The 20,112-nt window shown below is 43.3% G+C and overlaps 1 protein-coding gene across 5 annotated transcripts in view; it reads right to left on the bottom strand.

Annotated features, from left to right (window-relative positions):
- The window catches only part of METTL24 (methyltransferase like 24), a 130,816-nt gene that overhangs the window by 79,297 nt on the left and 31,407 nt on the right, over positions 1-20,112 (bottom strand). For 4 of the 5 annotated variants that reach the window (XR_006818303.1, XM_046004827.1, XM_046004828.1 and 1 more), the window contains exons 2-4: positions 18,373-18,471; positions 11,790-11,929; positions 2,899-3,127 (exon numbers count right to left, since the gene is read on the bottom strand). Coding sequence is in view for 4 of the 5 variants with exons in the window: in XM_046004827.1 (XP_045860783.1) it covers positions 2,899-3,127; positions 11,790-11,929; positions 18,373-18,471 (468 nt within the window). In the remaining variant the exon portion in view is untranslated. The remainder of the gene's footprint in view (positions 1-2,898; positions 3,128-11,789; positions 11,930-18,372; positions 18,472-20,112) is intronic. The other variant, XM_046004826.1, reaches the window with a different exon arrangement.

The following is a 20,112-nucleotide window of genomic DNA, read 5'->3' as shown; positions in this document are numbered from 1 at the left end:
CCTTTTGGCCTGAGTGGCTGGAATCTAGGGATGAATAAAGAGAAGAAAAATCACGGCTTCCCGTAGAAAACACCTCCTAACTGTATGAAACAGTTTTACATCATGAGGTGAAAAGAACACAACAAAAACCCTTCTGGTTTCTAAAGTCGGTAGCGGAAGAAATGAGTGAAGAAGGCAAGACTCAAGGACAGACGTGTGTGCGAGAGTTTTCCACCTGCTTTCCCCGCCAGGGCTACCTGCTATTGACCGGTGTCTGTACACTTGCAGGAAAATGAAAACAGACGTTGCTTGCTGCAGGCCAGAAATGAAGTTTCCTTTTTTCTGGCACCACATAGCTTCTAGAGGCCTGTTCCTAATGGAAGCAATCACTCACTGATGGGTTTCATTTTTGCTGTTTGGTTTTAAAGCATTTGCCAAAACAAACAAACAAACCAAAAAAACCACCTAGGAAAGATTATCAGAATCTTTCAAAATCCTCCATATGGAATTTTTTTTTAAGATTTATTTATTTATTTATTTGACAGACATCACAAGTAGGCAGAGAGGGAGGCAGAGAGAGAGAGGAGGAAGCAGGGTCCCCACTGAGCAGAGAGCCAGAGGCGGGGCTCGTGGGATCATTTTTTTTTTAAGATTTTATTTATTTATTTGACAGACAGAGATCACAAGTAGGCAGAGAGGCAGGCAGAGAGAGAGAGGGGGAAGCAGGCTCCCTGCTGAGCAGAGAGTCCGATGTGGGGCTCGATCCCAGAACCCTGGGATCATGACCTGAGCTAAAGGCAAAGGCCCCAACCCACTGAGCCACCCAGGCGCCCCCCTGGGATCATTTTTAAAGCAGCAAATATATACTTGGCAATTCTGGCCCGGATCACTCTCGTGTTCTTTTTTTTTTTTTTTTTTTTGTGGTAAAATATACATAACATAAAATTTACTATCTCAACCATTTTTAGGTGTCATTATTAATGTTTTTAATAAAAATAAGTAGCCTTAGGAATATTAAAAACATCCTTTAAAACAATTATCCTTTTTAGGTACTACTGTAAATATTTCTGCTGTCCCAGGAGCAGCATAAAAGATCTCATGCTTCATCCTCAGCATAAAACTCTGCCCACTGCGGCTCCTACAGAGTTAAACAAACACGATTCAGGTGCGTACCTGATTATCTGAAAACACATTTTCATAGGAAATGTGGCTTGGATACATTTTATCCACGGGTCATTTTTCAAAGCCTTATTTTATCCTCGCATTTACCAAATCATTTGCTGAAATATTCTCCAAAAAAGCAGTCTTGACAAAGTCTATTCTTTGAAGAGTGAGGGCAGATAGGGCCAAGGTATAAAGAGCCTTAGAGAGGAGCAACAGGAGTCCCAAATGAACACAAAGAATCCGTAGCTAGCTGTCTGAATCACCAAGAGTTGACATATTAGAGAATCAAGCCTGTAATTTTCAGCTGTAAGAAAAAATAAATAAATAAATAAATACACAAAAAAACACAGGTCTCTGCAGGTAACAAGTGGCAAAAATAAAATAAAGTTCTGAAAAATGCTCCCACTTCAGTTTCTGTTTGGAGATTTTACCCCCCAAATCCTGTGTATGTTGCATTAAGTCTCCTAATTATTAAATGCTAGTTCCTGTCAATGGCGGAGCAAAATACAAATCGGTATTTAATCACATGTTAGAAGAGCAGCAAATTCTTCGAAGTGGTTCTTGAAGAAGCTCCTGCTGTCCAATTAAATGGATTAAAAAAAAAAGACGAGGAGCAAGAGGAGGAGGAGGAGGAGAAAAAGAACAGAACAGAGGAAAAGCCCTTGTATTAAAGATCAGGCAGGCAACTCAAGTTTAAAATTGAATTCCGGGGCGCCTGGGTGGCTCAGTGGGTTAAGCCTCTGCCTTCGGCTCAGGTCATGATCTCAGGGTCCTGGGATCGAGCCCCGCATCGGGCTCTCTGCTCAGCAGGGAGCCTGCTTCCCTCTCTCTCTCTCTCTCTCTCTCTCTCTCTGCCTGCCTCTCTATCTACTTGTGATATCTCTCTGTCAAATAAATAAATAAAATCTTAAAAAAAATAAAATAAAATAAAATTGAATTCCATGTATGCTGTTTTTCAGAAACACCCATTCTGGCATGTTCTAAATCACATGTCATCTCTGGCTGAGAACAGGAAGGTAAAATAGGCCAAGCCTGGGAAGGGCTGGCAAACCAACACAGGCCAAGTACACTCAGGAGAACTATCTAGGTATTTGCCAGCAGAGTGCAATTGCCTCGGGTCTACACCGAAAATGTTGCTTTCAAGGAACACCGTTCAAAGACTGAGTTTCTTTTTGCTATCCATTCACAGGAAGACACTTGCAGAGATCTGACATCTTTCGACACAATTTTATCCATTGCAACACACAGAATGTCCGTCCCATTTTACAAAGTTCATTTTAATCAGACATAATGTATGTTCTGGCCTTCCAGAGCCTGGAGACTCAAGACAGTTGCTACAGCAGTGAGAAACACGATATGTGGGCGATCACTTATCAAACAAAAACCTGGCCCCGATTACTTTGTATTTGGGACTGACATAAGTAGTTTGCTCCATCTGAACATTTTAAGTCGATTGCCAAATGAAAATGGGACTTTTGAGCCCCTGCCAGAAGTAGGCTTCTCACTTCCTTGCCCAGTCTTAGCCAAAACCCTAGCACTACCCAACAGCAACCGCAATCTACAAATCAACTTAAAGACCTCGATCTTTGCCAAAACTTTATGTCTACAGAGCTGACTCTATAAATAATGACAGGGCGATCATCACGAAGTTTGAAACTGGATCCTCGACCGTCCAATTCTGGGTTTGCATTTTTTTTTTCAAGTTCATGAGTTTGTTCACTTAATTTCATTATGCAATCAAATGAAAACTCTCACCTTGTGATGCCCAAATTCATTCAAAATGGTGCCCAGCTTTCTGGTGTTCCTATGCGGGTTTTGGGCCGCCACAGCTGGGTGTGGGTCCCGCCAGTCGATGGACAAGCGGTGATACCAGAGGCGCCGACTCTTCAGAAGATGAGCCGACTTCACACTGGGATCGAAACGATGGACTTCGCACCCACTGTTGGCCAAGCTAACCTCAAACTGCGTATCGTCACTCCCCAGCCTAGAAAGAAAAGAGGATGGAAATCAGTAACAACAAAACGATACGAAGCAAAAGTGTTGGATTGACAAGACGATTCTCAGGCCCAATTTTCTTACTCTTATCAAGCTTTCTCCTGTTTTAACACATGGCTAACTGCACACAGTCAATAAACCTTCTTCTATCACAAAAAGCATTAGAGCTAAAAGCTTCTGGGTATCAAGCAAGCAGAGACATCATGGGCTAAATGCAGACCAGCAAAGCACATGTTCAAACATGTAGAGGCATGCCAAATTCATTCTTTACAAAGATGTGAATCATAGCAGCAACGAAACAAGACGATCCAGTGATCTTAAGAGGCTTTCTCAGAAGACGTCAAAAATATAAGCGCCAGGATCGGTTCCCTTCGGGAGAGGTGCAGTTTGCTAATGAGGTAATTTGTCTCCATTCTAATGGCCACGATGCATGAAGCCTGATTTAAAGATAATAGCTGTTTCCTTAGAAATGGAATGTGTTTTAAAATAGTACAGCTTCCTGGTGGTGGGTATCGCGGAGGGCACATATTGCATGGAGCACTGGGTGTGGTGCATAAACAATGAATTTTGGAACACTGGAAAAAAATTAAATTAAAAAAAATAAAAATGAAAGCAGCAATTAGAACAATAATAGAGGAGATCAGCCCTGCCTTATGAGGACATTTAACATGTCAGAAGATGTCCTACAGGCAACTACCTATGGGTATACCGTAACTGACCTCATACATCAAAGAGCTGAATAAATAAGGTGTGTTTGAGGGGTGCCTGGGTGGCTCAGTGGGTTACAGCCTCTGCCTTCGGCTCAGGTCATGATCCCAGCGTCCTGGGATCGAGCCCCACATCGGGCTCTCTGCTTGGCAGGGAGACTGCTTCCTCCTCTCTCTCTCTGCCTGCCTCTCTGCCTACTTGTGATCTCTGTCTGTCAAATAATAAAATCTTTAAAAAAAAAATAAGGTGTGTTTGATGATAATAATGCTAAAAAAATAAAATAGTATAGCTAAAGAAAAGGCAACTGTGTGTGGTTCTACTCAAGAAATAGAGGAGATACCTCACTCAAAGTCACATCAACAGGAGGAAGAAATTTTGAATTATTTGTACCTACGAACGCAATATGTAACATATCATGCAGAACACTCATATAATTAACACATTTTTAATTTACTCTGTCATATTACTCAGACGTATTTGGTGGAGTTAGATTCATCACTTTGATTAAAGCATCAGTTTGGATGAAAAACATGAAATTAAATGAAAGAGGATTATTTTTTTAAATGGTGATTACGGTTTCTTTGCCCAAAGTACTCTACTTAGATGTGATTTAAGATACCAAAATTTCCCAGAGTATCTACAATACATCGACCGAACTTGAACCCCATGAATGCTTCATTCTCTTAGACTTTACTCGCTCAGATATTCCATAATATGGAAACATACAAGCTCACTGGCTAACAAGTATTTACCTGCTTTTAGCTGACTAAAATAAGTCTTCGGCACAGAGGTCCTCCCCCTAGACATGCTGATTATACTCTTACTTGCCTTGTTTTCCCTTCACTTCTACTCCAGTGCTTTTCCCCTCACAGGACCCATGGCACGTTAACCTTCTGCTGTCCCTTACCTGTAGTTCTCTCTACCCTTTTGGCTAGAAGATTAGCACTCTTCTCACAAACGCTACCATTCCCTTTATCTGAAAGATACTGTTTCCTATCTCTTATCGAACCCACCCAGCTCAACCCATTGTAATCTCTATCCTAGTGTCCCCCCAATTTTTCCATCATCTAATCCAGTGTGGCAGACTGACTTGCTGGCTCTAATTCTTCACCCTTCATCCATACCACTGCCATGCTCTGCTCATCATGGGTAGGGTATCCCGTCCTGCTCCTTGATTTTTTTGGCTTGACCAGGTGATTTCTTTTTTGGAAGGCTCTAAGTATTTCTGTCCACTCCCTCGTATCATGCTCATGATGAAAACTTGCTGTCTCAGGAAAATACAAGACATGAAACGTCGAGGTACCCCAACCTCTATGACACCACCAGCCTTCTATGAAAAACAGAACTGCCCTTGGCCACCTCACCTTGATGTAAAGTCTCCCAGCTGAGCCCAACCTCAATCAACAGAAGCCCAGCTGATTTGGAAACATATAAGCCATAATAAATAATGGTTTTAAGCTACTGAAATTTAGAGTGATTTGTTATACAGCAACAGCTAACTTATAAACCTGCCATGCACTGTATGTCCAAGAATTGAATAAAAATGACAAAACATTATTTAGTAGACAGATTTCTTTCTGTATAGATCAGGATGTTGCCAAATTCACCTGCCCCAAGTAATTTTTCACTTATTTGAATATGTTGAAACTTAGATGAGCAAACCAGTGTTATTATGGGTCATCTCATGGAAAATGGCAGTTTTGTAACTTTACTAAGGAAACACTGTATCAAGAAAGTCCTCATTAAATATAATTTGTATGTAAACACTCTAGAGGAGAGAAATGTGAATAATTTCTTTCTCTGAATTTTCTAAATAGTTTTCAAGGAAATATTCTCCACTCTAAACCATGTGTTTTAATCAAGACTTCAAAAAAATTTTAAGAATTAAATTAAGCACATACACTTCTGTAACTAACTTTTTTTAGTAAGGCACTTTATTGTATATCGGTATGTTATCAATTTAAACTAATTTTTATAATGAAAAAATAGCAATACTCATAGAAAGAGTTCAAAGAAATAGATAGAATGAAAAGCTGAAGTTTTCCAGCCCTAGAAATTTTGGCCACTAATTTCTAGAGATAATCACACTTAGCAATTTTTTGTGTATCCTTCCAGAAATTCTCTACATACATACAAGTGTTCTCTACCAGAGACATCATAAGCACACACAGACATATATAAGTTCATCATCATATAGTGAGGAACTATTTTGTACAATACCCTAAATAACATGAAAATACTGAAATTTGTCATTTTGGAGTTAATTTATGTTACTTTTACTAAATAAAATACATTTAAGACATAAGTGTACTAAATTGGAAAATAATAAACAGCGTTCACTGAATCAGGGTCTGTAATTCTTACTTTCATTTATTCAAATGGTGCTTCTTCAAGTTTTTATTTAAATTCAACTTAGCTAACATGCAATGTAATATTCTGCTTATTTCTGAATCGCATGTGCTGTGCAATGAGATGGGGGCTGACAGACACAGATCTATAAAATGTTGCTCCAAGTGAGAGAAAATTGGAAAATTAGGTAGGGTCTGGAATTTCCAGAATATATAGTACAGTATCCAACACGGCATGGGGCAGGCTATGTTTCACTGTCTTATTGGTATATATAAATAAATATTTATAAAGCGCTTTAAGGAGCACTTGGGTGGCTCAGTCATTAAGCATCTGCTTTTGGCTCAGGTCACAATCCCAGGGTCCTGGGATCGAGCCCCATGTCAAGCGCCCTGCTCATCAGGGAGTCTGCTTCTCGTTCTCCTTCTATCCCTTCTCCAGCTTGTGCTCTCTCTCTTCCTCACTCTCTCTCTCAAATAAATAAATACTTTTCAAAAAGCACTTTAATATGTTTAAGGCATTATACTAGACACCAGAGACAAATAGATAAATAAAATATAACCTTTGAACTGAAGCTCACAAGTCTTAATGAAGAGAGATTTCTGAATAAATAACTATAGGAAAATAACAAAGTAACCAAAACTATTAGTTACAGCAAAAATGTACTTGGTCTGTAAGAAAATCATTTTCTGTTCTTATTTAACTTGAAAAGAGAATTCACTGTAGAAAATTCTACTTTTAGAAATGTTTTACATAACATTTATTCCATGAAGCAAGAAATGTATATCATAAGGCTCCTATCTCATGATCTAAGAGTTGTTCCACTCCCTGCCGCCACATCTGCATTCCAGGCAGCGGGGAAAAGTAAGAGGGGAATGAAGGTCATATCCTTTCCTCTTAGGGCATGGCTTAGACGTTGCACATACCACATTCACTTGTATCTCACTGCTCAAAGCTAATCATATGGCCACTTGGAGCTTCAAGGAAGGCTAGGGAATGCGGTCTTCGGCAAGGTGCCACAAAACTCACAAGCTCTGTTACCAAAGGAAAAAGGAAAAATATATCCAAGAGAAGTAAAAACATATGTCCACACAAAAACCTGTACATGAACGTTAACTGCAACTTTATCACAAGAACCCATAAGTGTAAACAACCCAAATAGCCATCAACTGACAAGTGAATAAATAAAATGTGGTATATCCATACAACGGAATATTATTCAGCCATTAAAAGGAATGAAGTAATGATACATGTTACAAGATCAAACCTTGATGCTAAGTGAAAAAAGCCAGTCACAAAAGGCCACATGTTGTATGCTTTCACTTATATGAAATGTCCAGAAAAGGCCAATCTACAGACAGAAAGTAGATTAGTGGTTGCCTAGGACAAGGGGTGAAAAGTGGGAAAGGGTTGGAGAGAAATTGGGAATGACTGCCACTGGGTTTATGGCTTCCTCTTTGGGGTGATGAAAATGTTCTATATTTGATTGTAGTGACCAGAAACCATTGAAATGTATGTCTCAAATGAGTGAACTATATGATATGTGAATTATAACTCAATAAAGTTGATACAGGATAGGTTTCTAACCAGATACAGGAAAGGTTTCTAACTATGACCACTGAAGTCATAAGGATGGGAAGAAATGACACAACTGGACAACGGTGTCCCCAGGAGTTTCAGTAACCCATTCTTCAACCCTGCAGGACCCAGAGAATCTGGCCAAATGGTGATCTATTATGAGCTCTAACAGATAATTAGGTTACCTGTTATCTAATTATTGAGATGATGATGATTAGATCTGTAAACTGGCAGCTACTAGAGGGGGAGAAATAGATTTTTGGGGGCATAAATGACACTGAAGAGTGGATAAAAACATGTTATAATTATTAGTTTTTGTTAAATAACATTTCATGAAATGCCAAGATTTCATCTAAAACATATATTCTCGGGGCACCTGGGTGGCTCAGTGGGTTAAAGCCTCTGCCTTCAGCTCAGGTCATGATCCCAGGGTCCTAGGATCGAGCCCCACATCAGACTCTCTGCTCTGCGGGGAGCCTGCTTCCTCCTCTCTCTCTCTCTGCCTGCCTCTCTGCCTAGTTGTGATTTCTCTCTGTCAAATAAATAAAATATTAAAAAAAATAAAAAATAAAATAAAATAAAACATATATTCTCAACAGGGATGGCATCACCCCTAAGGGGGCAAAAACCCATTCTTGGGAGCCAAGAAAACTTCCTATTTTTACCTGGAAGGCACAGATACATACGTTACATAAACAGATACACAATTTATCTATGCCATTAAAATTTCATGGGGTGGGGGTTGGTGATTAGGGAAAATATTATCTAAAAGGATCCTTGGGTCCATGATTTTCTGATTCCTCATTCACCTACACCAGAGCTCCAGCTGTGTTAATTAAACTCCTACAAGTTGAAAAGGTTTGGCTCTGGATCTTGGTCATTCCTTGTGAAATGCTCATGGCACCCGGAAGTCCCAGCTTTCCCACCCAAGATACCGGTTGTTCCCTAACCATGTGTCATCTAGCAAACATTCTTCTGTCTCATGCTGAGAATTTATGCCTCGAAACCAAATGGTGCCACCTACCAGAGAACTAAAGAAGAGATTTAAAAGATGGACTGGGGCACCCGGTGGCTCAGTGGGTTAAAGCCTCTGCCTTCAGCTCAGGTCATGATCTCAGGGTCCTGGGGATCGAGCTCCGGATCAGTCTCTCTGCTCAGCCGGGAACCTGCTTCTCCCTCTCTCTCTGCCTGCCTCTCTGCCTACTTGTGATCTCTTTCAAATAAATAAACAAAATCTTTAAAAAATAAAAAATAAAAAAAAAATAAAAAGATGGACTTATGCATGATCTCTTCCCAAGTTCCCTCTTCCGCTCTCACGTCTACCCCTGAAATAACAGTCTTTGACAGGCAGGATAAAATAGGTGATTTTCCCCCACTCACTTTAGCTATCACCCTCCTCCCACCCCACCTGCACCCTCCCCCTCACAGAGAAGACATTCAGGGCAGCCCCCAGCTGAAGAGGTCAGGCCAGGCAGATGACCTGAGCACCTAAACCCACAGCCCCTCCTTCCTCTTCTCCCCCCACTTCCGGTGACATAACCTTCCTGTACAGCACCTTCCCCTATCTTAACTGGTCTCTTCTACCTCCATTTCAAAGTTGAAAAGGATCCGATTTTAATTCTCAACCAAGCTTCACCCAGAGTGCACACACTCTCCCGGAGAAATGCTTTTACATTAGCTGCAGAAAAAAAAAAAGGTCTGACTCCTAGTAAAGATGTTCCGGACTCCGAGACAAGGTGAACTTGATTCCTCCTCTAGTTCTTGGGACGGAGGAAAGGCACGCAGCCCTTGTCTTCTGGTCCTCTGTGCTCAGATCGCTTTCCCCCTGTCTAGGAAGGCTACCCCTAACTGCGGCTTTATCTGCCATCCTCAGTGTGCCAGGAATGACGGGGCACAGCAGTGACATGGTCTTGCTGCTGCCACAGCCCAGGGGCTCAGAGCCTGGTGTAGGGGCCCCATGACCCACCTGCCCCCGGCCCTCCCTGCCATCTCACAACTATCCCCATCCTCCCAAACCCTGACAGCCCAGGGCCCACATTCCCTGTTCTTGAACCTCCTTTCAGGACCACCACTTCTGGCCTGGGTCTCTGTCTTCCCTCAGCATCAACTGAAATGTCAGCTGGCCATTTACCTGCAATCCACCCGAGAATGGGGGAGGCTTATCCTGACCCTGTCCTGAGTCACAGGGCAACCTCCTTGCACATCCACGACCCAAAGCATCCTTCCTTTACCCAACCGAAATATTTTCTTTAATTTCCAGTCTTCAATTAAGCCTTTTTCGGTTTTGAGTCAAAGTTGGCCCTTATCATCTAGTCACGTCTGTTCCCTGAAGAATTCAACTGTCCCTATCTGCTCTTTAGAAAGCTGAGTTTGAATAGTGAGCATTTCAATGGAAGTAAGAAACTACCTTTTTACATGAAGTCATCTGAAATCTTAGAGCAGGATTCTCTTATGGAATGGCTCTGAAGTATGAGAAAGCAGAAAGGAATTTTAAAGATCTCTCCCCTCAACAGCTTTCCTAGTTTTCATTGTACTCAGGGATATGCTTTAAATGAGATTATTCCAGGGTGTAAAATAATATGTAAAATATAAAGGCAGTTCAGAGCAAGAAAACGGGACCAAGCTGAGCTCTCTAATTTGCATGTGGTACTATGGAATTATTTTTATGACCTACTTTCATACATTTTTAACATGATAGAAAATAAAGTCTACTGTCAAAACTCTCCATTCTTTCTACAAGCTAGAAGCAAAGCTGGTAGGCTCCCTTCTGTTCTAAGGCTGAGGAACTAATTTCCTAAACCTTAGCCTCCTGGTTTAAATCACAGCATAACCAGCATCTCTCCCTAGTCTCCTTGTCTGGTGCAATCATTTATGTCGCAAGCATATATTGAGTGCCTACTGTGCATACCAAGCCCCCCAATAGAGACTTCACTGAAGCCATAGAAGAATGTTTCCATTATCCTGAAACTCTTACTTGAACCTTTCGTTTTTTACAAAAAGTCCACAATGATTGCAACGAAGCATTCTTGTTTGGTAAAGTTTGACATCGATGGTGATCCTCTGGGCACATACACAAATGTAGGTCCAACCATCCCCCTGCCCCATCATCTAGGATTCAGGTTGACAGTTGTTATTCACGTGCCTGAACGTGAATCACAGAAGTGATGAAATCTGTCAGTGAGAAGAAAGCACAGACACCTGTTAAGGTCCCCAGCACTTCTGTAATGGATATCAGCGGCCCTGCCTAAGAACCTCATCACACAGCTTCCACAGAGAGTCTGTGGAATACGGTGTCCCCAATAAAAATAACTCTTTCCTGCCTTCTTTTTTTTTTTTTTTTTTTTCTGAGACACATATTTGTAAGTTCAGGTCTGGATGTGAGTACTGCTATAACTGGTGAAACAGTCTCATTACTTTCTATTTGTCCTTTTATAGAAAACTCTGTAAATCCATTTGTGTATGTAGGTCACTTTCAGCCTATTCAGGCTGAAATATTCCTGAATATTCATATTTCCCACAGTTTTGACAAAATGACACTGTTTTCACAAGAATTCCCTTTTCTTTCTTTTTTTAATGTAAAGTACACATGGATTTACCATGGGCACAAAACATAAAAATCCAACTGGAATCATTCATCTTGGGTCACTCATCCTAAGTATGTATAGAATTTCCAATATGCCCACTGTTCCTTCTCTTCTTAATTCTTAGTATTCTCTTTGTAATAAGGACGCTGTAATTCTAGCTAGAAATCATTGGCTTCACCAAGAGGACCATCCTCATCATGCTGAAAATTGCAGTTGCCAACTTACCAACTAGCCCAATGGGAGAGAAAATGGTCCCGGCCACTTCTGGTGACCCGCAAGGGCAGTGCCCACAGTTACACGGCAGCCAGCGGGGTCTGAGACAATGGCAGGAGGCAGAGCCCAGCACCCGGTGACCGTGCATAACTTTTTGTTGCCGAAAAAGCCTTGGCCACTCGCAGGAGTGTTTTGTGTTCTTCCGCTATAAAAGGCACTTACCCTAAAGAGTAGAGGCGGCATTGCTTGTTGCGGATTTGATGCGCTAAGCCAAACCTGTCATCAAGACAGACTGACCAGGGCTTCTTTGCAGGGCTGGCGTCAGTAGCTAGGCTGTCTGTGCTCATGTGATTGCATGCAATCTGTAAGGATTGGAAATCAATATGAATAATTTAAAGCACTGGATGATAAATGGCAGGTAGGGAGTTATGCTTCCCCAGTCCCTGAAAGCCGTAACAGGAGAGTTATGTCCTTCTCCACTGCTAACTACTCCTCTCCGCAGGGAAACACAAGACTGTGTCAAATATTCGGAGGAATTCCAAATACTGGATTAGAAGGAGCCTTGTGGAGACTATAGGTAGGTTCAAAGGGAAGTTAAGGACCACTATAGCTATATAGCACAGAGTATGCAAGACAGACCAAGTCAGGAGCAAAGGTGGCAGAGAGGAGGGGTCTGGGAAGGCTTTGCAGAGGTGTGTTAGCCTTGGAGGATGAACAGAAGCTGATGAAGAAGCTGAGATCAAGAAGGGCATTCCGGACAAGGAGAACGGTGCTGGCAAAACACAGAGGTCTGTAACCCACAGTGTTCCCACAGGAAGTTGCGAGATACGATTGTGGGCACAGGTCTCAGAAGGATATAGATTATCAATTCCTTGTCTCAGGCAGATAATCTGGGACCACCATGGTCCAGAAAGATCGCATGCACTATCCCAGGTAAACAGCTGATCAAGGGTCAAGTGAGATTCATTTGTCGTCCCTGCTCCCAAACCGTATTCTTTGTGAAACACTATACTAATGAGCTTCCTCCTAGGGGAGAAGAGCAAAAGCCCCACGCAGGAAGGAAGCTCTGCCCGAGCTAACCAAAGCACTTCTTTTAGCTCATCTATCAAAATTAGATAAGGAAATCAAAGGGAACATGTATCTAAATCAAGCAGAAGCAAGTCTCTGATTTCAAATGCATATAAAACAAATATACTGTATAAGGAATTCTGACTTGTGTCTAAGACTGGCACAGTGTGCATGACGGAGGCTGCTGGAACCAAAGGAAGCAGGTTCTGTGGCCAAGATATTCCTCTGTGCCTCATATGACGTTACGAGCATCAGTTTTCCCCCAAACCCCCCCGAACGCGCATCGTCATCATTACGCTCCATGAATCGGGCAGCAGCTCTGGCTGTCACATCACGGACAACAGAGCACGCCATGAGCCAAGGATGTTCTCAGGTTCCTTGCTCTAATTCATTGGAAAACATAACAGCAACTTATTTTCTTCTGAAGAAGATACTCTAAGTTTGCTCAATTCTTTTATTTAATGGAGCTTCCAAAATTCTAATCTGAAAAGCTTATATATACGTAGCCTATTCAATGCACACGGCATCTCCCTGATCCTGCTGTCACCTAGGGCTGCTGACCTGACAAAATCATTCGGCACTATTTATCAGAGATAAAGGAGAGAGTTCACTGCTAGGATCTGGACATTTTAGAGGGAAGCTTGAAATGTGAAACCCTGTATATATATTCTTTTCTCTCAACTGAGTTCTTATCACTCTTTGAAGGGAAAAAATAATAACAGTGGAATCAAATCTTCTCTCGAGCAACTATTACAGAATACGCTGATTAAGTGGGTGCATCAACATGTTAATGTGTACAATTCATTTCCTACCGTTCTCCCACAGATAAGTGGAAATTATGCCTCCGCCTGCCCACTGCCTAGGCCCCACTCACCCAGCAAGGGAGGAAGAACTGCTAAGCTAATTAGTCAACGTTCAATGTGTTCACTGGGCCCTTTACTAGTGGGCGGGTTACGGTGCCTTAAACATCGGCACCACCGTCACTCTGCCGCATGCTCTGCCCCCCATACGCGGCCAGTTGGGCAGCTCTGTAGGCCCCCAGAGCACAGCCAGACCTCCTAAGGCTGTCCCATTTGTTCTAGGGCAGCCTCCTAGAGTACTTTCATCAAAGCGGCATCTTTGTGTGTACTTTTCCCTAAGAACCTTCTTAATCAGAACAGGGTATGAGCACTCACAGGTTCTTGTTCCCAACTCCCTCCTCACCCCACTGACACCGAAGTCTCGCCTTTCCCGCCTTTCCCACTGTGTTTCCCAAAGTGTGGTCTGCCTACATCCTGCTGGACCCGGGAGGTACTTGAAAATACAGAGTTCTGATTCCCACTCCGGATCTGTAAAGTCCCAATCCTGAGGCGGAGGCCTGGGAACATGCATTTTAACACTCCTCCAGGCAATGCTTCGGCAGGTGGTCCTGGGAATTTACAGACGCCCTTGAGTAAAGCCCCACTGAAACGGTCCAGCCTGGCCTCGCCGGTGCCTTCGCAAACTCAGGAACGAGGCTACACTTGGGCCAGTGCTTTTTAAAATGAAAACAGCAACCCCTCCAAACCTAGCCCCAGCAAAAAGCCAGCAAAGCAGGCAATGACACTTAGGGCAAGGCCTCCAGGAATCAGATAAATAATACGGGTCAAGGGTCAGGGCTTTGAGGTTCAGCAGCCCTTCCTTCCAACGTTGGGGAGGAGAGTTTCATTCCATTAAAGGTGACCCTTCAAGCGTTTCCTCTTCCTCGGATTTCGTCTTGCACAGATATATCCCTGTTGGAAAGACATTCTTCTCTGTTCAGTCTCTCTGCTAATGTTGCCCTTTCCTCTCCTAGCTCAAAAATGTAACACAGGAGTGTTTTCCCTTTGGGCCATTTATTAACCATCTCACCGGTAGACATTAGCTTTTGAAAACAACCAGGAGGAATCGGGAAAATTCAGCTCCTAAAAATTAATTAAATGTCGATTTTTCAAACGTTCTCGTTAAGATTTATGGCCAGGGCTTCAATAAACTCTTGCAAGCAAAATAATCGAGGGCAGTAACTCCTAGCTAAGCTCCAACTCCAGTAACTCTGTTCTTTCCTTCTAATTCCCCTTGTAATTTTAGCAAATTAGGCCTGCACAAAGGAGAAGAGACTCCAGGAAAAAATAGTTTCTGAAATGCACTTTAGTTATTTAACATAAAGGGATTCATTTATTTTTTTAAGATTATTTATTTATTTCCTTGGTTTTTTTTTTTTTTTTTTAATCTCTCCATTCAATGTGGGGCTCGAACTTGCAACCCCAAGATCGAGAGTCACACGTTCCACCGACTGAGCCAGCCAGGAACCCCTCAAAGGGACTAGTTTACTCTCCTTTCATCTGGTATCCCAAAAGATGGAACAGAATATCGGGCAATGCCTAAGTAGAATCTGGCAAAGGTAGCCCTTAAAAATTGGGGACTTCTGGCAGAATCACTTCAATGATCAACTGTATGTATATGCAATACCATTATTTTGAAAAGCAAAATTTAAGGAAAGAGTGATATTTTTGTTGCTTTTATCCCAGGGTGTGTGTGTGTAGCAGCAAATATAATAGATATGATTGTTATAAAGTTGTAAAGCTTGCATTTCTGGGACTTAGGTTTTTATGTTATTCTCACAAATAGACAGATGGGTAGATGGTTAGATGGATGGATGGATGGATGGACAGATGATAGCTAGACAGACAGATGATAGATAATGTTTTAAAATCTATTTTTTTCTTTTTAAAAACAGCAACTGTTGCTTAATTTTGTGCTGCAAGGCCTGCTTCCTAGAGGCATATGGTTTGGGGGTGGCCAACGAAAGCTGGATCTGGAGCCTTCCCTTAGAACAGAGTGCTGTGTTTATGGTTTAACCATTTCTTGTTCACAGCAGTGTCTCATCGACTCCAGAACTCAGAAATGTCATTCTGGTCTTTGACATTAGAAAACGATACCTAACTAAACTGAGTTCGATGTTGTGCATGCGCCACCAAACATCCTGTCCTCTGGTGTTTGCTTGAAACTTCAGGTCCCCAGGTGTCTCGTGCCACCAGGGCCACCGCAATGCGCAAGTCCAGGGGGTGCCATCCCATTGCAGTCTATGTCACGCTGTCCCCCGCCCTGTGCTTCTGTTTCCAAGCTCCCGTGCCTGGGGAAGCTCCCCCAGCCATCCCCTCACCCGGTCAGAGAACACACAACCCTCGTGCACCCTAGCTGGTCAGCCAGTAAGTGGGGGTATGTGATTCGGCGTGCCCACCCTAGTCACTGCCGGCCACTGAACAGGGGTTTGACAAATGCCTGGTGACTTGAGGAATGAATGCGTCAGATGCATCAGTGACAAACACAGCAAAGCCAGGCCTTGCTATGCAAGCTTGAACACAGATTTGAGGAAGATCTTTTTATTTTATTTTATTTTATTTTTATTTTAAAAGTCAGCATAAGAGGATGGGGGTGGAATTTGCTTTAAGACCTTCAGAGGGTTTTTTCCTCCCTGGCCCGTTATGACTCACAACTGCTAACTGTGGAAATTTTGGGGAACAGTGACTCTAATATTCTTCCAGTTTCGTAGGCTTTCATTGTCAAGAGGAATTCTAAATGAAGCCTAAGCCCCCAAACAGCCAAAAAAAACCCAAAACAAACAAACAAAAAAAAAAAACAAAACAAAACAAAAAAAACCCTCTGCATTACATAGAGAGGGGGAGGGAACGCTGTTTAGCAAAATATCCTGATTAAGAATGAGTTCCTGTCATCTCTGATGAGCTCCCACCTGCTGGCTTCCCAGGGACCTAGAAGTCCAGAAAAACATAGGACCCCACCTGGGCAAAACGACCCCTGATTGCAAAACCACTGTGAGATCTAGAACTTTATCTCACTTTCTCTGGAGGATGAAAATCCTTCTAGTAGCTCCAACACCCAGATCTTTCTTGTTGTGCTCATCAAACTGAATAATGCATCCATTTAGCTACCTTCCCAAATAGTTCTTAGCTGCTTGAGGTCAGAGACTGTATTCCCAGGGCCTGGCACGAAGTAGGTACTCAAAAACACTTAGTCATTAACGATCCTTGGCTACTCTTGGCAGACCATAAGCTCAGAGAACTGGGAGAAACCTAAGAAATAATTTAATAACTCTCTTCCTTTTCAAGATCAGAACAGTGAGAGCCAGAGAAGCAAAATAAATTGCCCAGGGTCACATCAGGCTACTTTGTAGGATACTTTTCTTTTCCCTTCAAAAATTTTCTCCTCTCAATGTGTAACTCATGGGAAAAATCCAAGAGGGGCTTGAAATAACCCTTTCATGCCTCATGAGCTTCTTCTAAGCAAATATGCCTTTTATAAGTCACAGAACATTAACTTAAAATACATATAAAATGAGATTTGGAGACTTTTACTTGGTCAAATTATTTGGGGGGTGGCGGGTAGAGCCCACAGTTCTCAAATTCAACTCATAAAGTTAACACCTTGCATTTTTCTCTGGTGCCTTAAGGGCTTCTTAAAGTCAAAGACTTCATGTCCTTCCTGTAGAAACCAAACCATAAAATTAGAATTTCAGCATCTTAATTAAGCCTATGAAAGTCCACCAAATTAATTTGCAGCAACAAAATAAGATGAAATGATGGAAAGCACAGGGATCAAATTTATCATCCTACATAACTGATGATTAATTCAACAAGCTTTTACTTCCATGTCTAGGTGACAGATATTAAGATCCAATTGTCTGACTGCATTACATGAAAAATGGGACTTTCTTTTACCCCTAAAGTAGCCTTCTAAAGATGTAGAAACATGTTCTTTCCACAGATGAAAAATGGGCTCTGCTGCCAGGAAGGTGTTGGGGAACAAGTGGGATGCCCAGAACCAGTGGGCTGAAGGGGCATCGAAAGAGCCCAGGACCTCCAGGGCCACATCAGGCCCCCAGGGCACATTTCCAAGGGGCTGAGGCCCATTCTAGGCAGTGCGAGTTCCTAATTTCCTAACACCTCTCAGCTCAGGTCAGGGCGAAGTTTCCCTCCGGCCTTGATCTTCTCTAGCGTGTCTCTGTCCCCAGGATCAGGCTACTTGAGGACAGAATCTCCTGCTTCACGTGTCAAGAGCCATAGACTCTGATGAGTAGACAGTCCCTTTTGCTGAGTGGACAGTCCCTTTCCGTGCTGGGGGCACAGATTCAGCCCCAGCGGGCACTGTCACGGTGTGTTAAGTGACTATGGTAAAGGCCAATGCTCCCTCAGGATTTTCCGTCCCCTGAGAACTGACTGCCTTTGGACAGGGGAGCTTCTCAGCCTGCCTCCTCTCCTCGGCTCTCTGGCCTAGCGGGGCTCAGTCTGCCAAGCATCTGCTGCAGCAAAGCGAAAAGGCAGATTCCTCCAAACACAAAATGGAACTTGAACCTCCGGATGATGGGTTTGTTTTGTGACACACTTGACTGCCTACTCACGGGCATGAATCTGTCGCTTTGAATGCCTTTGCAGAGCAGTTTGCAGAAGTGGATCTTTAAAACACATCGGGATGAATCATTAAAACATTTCAAGACGAGGATACGCCTAGAAGGCAGAAGATACTGCGGCGAATGGAGGCATCTTACCTGCCTCTGAGTAATTGGTAAGTTTAAGCGGCAAAGCCTCAGAGACTCTGTCCCTACCGAGTCCCTCCCAGGGGTCCCTGGGAACCTCCCCAACCCCCTGCTGATCCAATTCCTTTTTAAAGGGGGCTGCTCGGTATCTTTCCGTGTTTCCCAACCCGCTTGCACCCAGAATACAACCTGGGGGGTGCTGATGTAGCTCAGGAACCTCAAGACCTCTTCATCCAGGGACTGAGCAGGGCCCGCCCACGGCTGCAGATCTATGTGCCACCGGGGACCCTGCGAAAGACAGAAAACAGGCCCATGTGTGAAGGGTGGCAGCGCTCAGGGTGGGGGTGACAAGGACACGGGGTATCAGCGCGGCTGTGCGGCCGCTTCTGCCAACTGATCACGTCTGAGCACAGGCGGAGGGCACCCGGGTTGGAGCTGCTGTGGTTAAGGTCATGTCAGTCACAGGGAAGCAAACAGGGCCTGAGAAAGCCCAGCTACTGGGTTAAGCAAAAGACTGCAAAGGCCTGGGACATCTGACTTCTGATTCAGAGCAAACTCTGCTTGACCCCATCAGGCTCTCCCCACTGGGGCTTTTGTAGGACACAGAGCCACTCCCCATCCGAAGGAAAACCCCCCCTTGTGGTAGCTGAGCGCCCTGCCATTCCCTAGACTTAAGGAAACCTCACTGATCTCCCACAGGCTGCCGCCTTCTCAGCAGTGGGCCTCCTGAGCATGCGACCTGTGACCTGTGCCATGTTCTGGGGCCGCCGCTGGGCTCAGTGCTCTGCAGACACTGTCTGGAAATTCTTTAATAATTTCGAAAAAGGAGCATCACATTTTCATTTTGCACTGAACCCCACAAATGATATAGCCAGTGTGCCCTGAGGGGCACCTTTTCTGGGTACACAGCCTTTTCTTACAGCCATTATCCTGTTCTGTGAAGGTTGAGCAGGCAGAGACTCTAATCACAGAAAGCCTGAGAACATTAATATATCTTCCCAGTTAATACCATCCACCACTCCCCGCCCTACTTTTTTTCCTTCTCTGAAGTAGATGCTGGTCACCATTTGATCAAACAATACGGAGCATCAGTCACTCTGTCCTGGACAGTGGTCGCACAGATACAAACAAGACCTGGGCTGTCCCACGAAGGGCAGTCAGGTAACTTGGACAGGGAAATGCTGAGACATTAGGAGAGCAGTTCTTTTCAGGAAATTATCTAATTATGAAATCAGACCTTATAAGCACATTTAAATACAAATACCTCCCAGTTTGGTCTGGTCACCTTCTTCTCACATCACATGAGGGAGCGCCTTGTCCAGTGGCCACAAGAACAGTGTTTTGGGCAAACGTGTCTAGGCCTGGGGTTTAAAACTCCCAATGTTCTCATCCTGTAGCCACTCCTAAGTGTCCCCCAGCATCTGGCCCTCGAAATCAGGGAGCAGTAAACTCTTTCTCTAAGGGGGAAACAGCAAGCATTTTAGGCTTTTGCAGGCCATACGGTTTCTGTTGCAATTCCTCGCCTCCTGCTATCGCTCAGAGCAGCCCCAGACAGTGAGTAAACCGACGGTCGTGTCTGTGTTCCAATAAATCTCCATTTACAGAAAAAGGTTACAGGCTGGATTCGGCCTGCACAGCTGTAGTTTGCTGACCCCTGCTATATTTGATTCTAATTTAGAGGCAGGCTGGCCTAGAAGAGAGTGTTTAACTTGAAATAATGCCAAGAGAGACAGAGTAGGATAGCTAGACTAGAGCTAACTTGGTCATCTGGGTGACTTAGGCAAGTATCAGTTCGAGTTCTCGCATGATACAGTGGGCTCCTTCCTGCTGGCTAATTTGAGAAGAATTTAATAGAAAAACTATTTATAAAGGTGTGAGCAGGATTTAAGGAAACCAGTAAGGAATAATGGGACACCCATGGCCGGTAGC

This window comes from Meles meles, chromosome 5 (assembly GCF_922984935.1).
Source record: "Meles meles chromosome 5, mMelMel3.1 paternal haplotype, whole genome shotgun sequence".
Taxonomy (NCBI): Eukaryota; Metazoa; Chordata; class Mammalia; order Carnivora; family Mustelidae; genus Meles; species Meles meles.
Note: the sequence above shows the minus strand (reverse complement) of the source record. Positions and strands in the feature narration are given on the sequence as shown.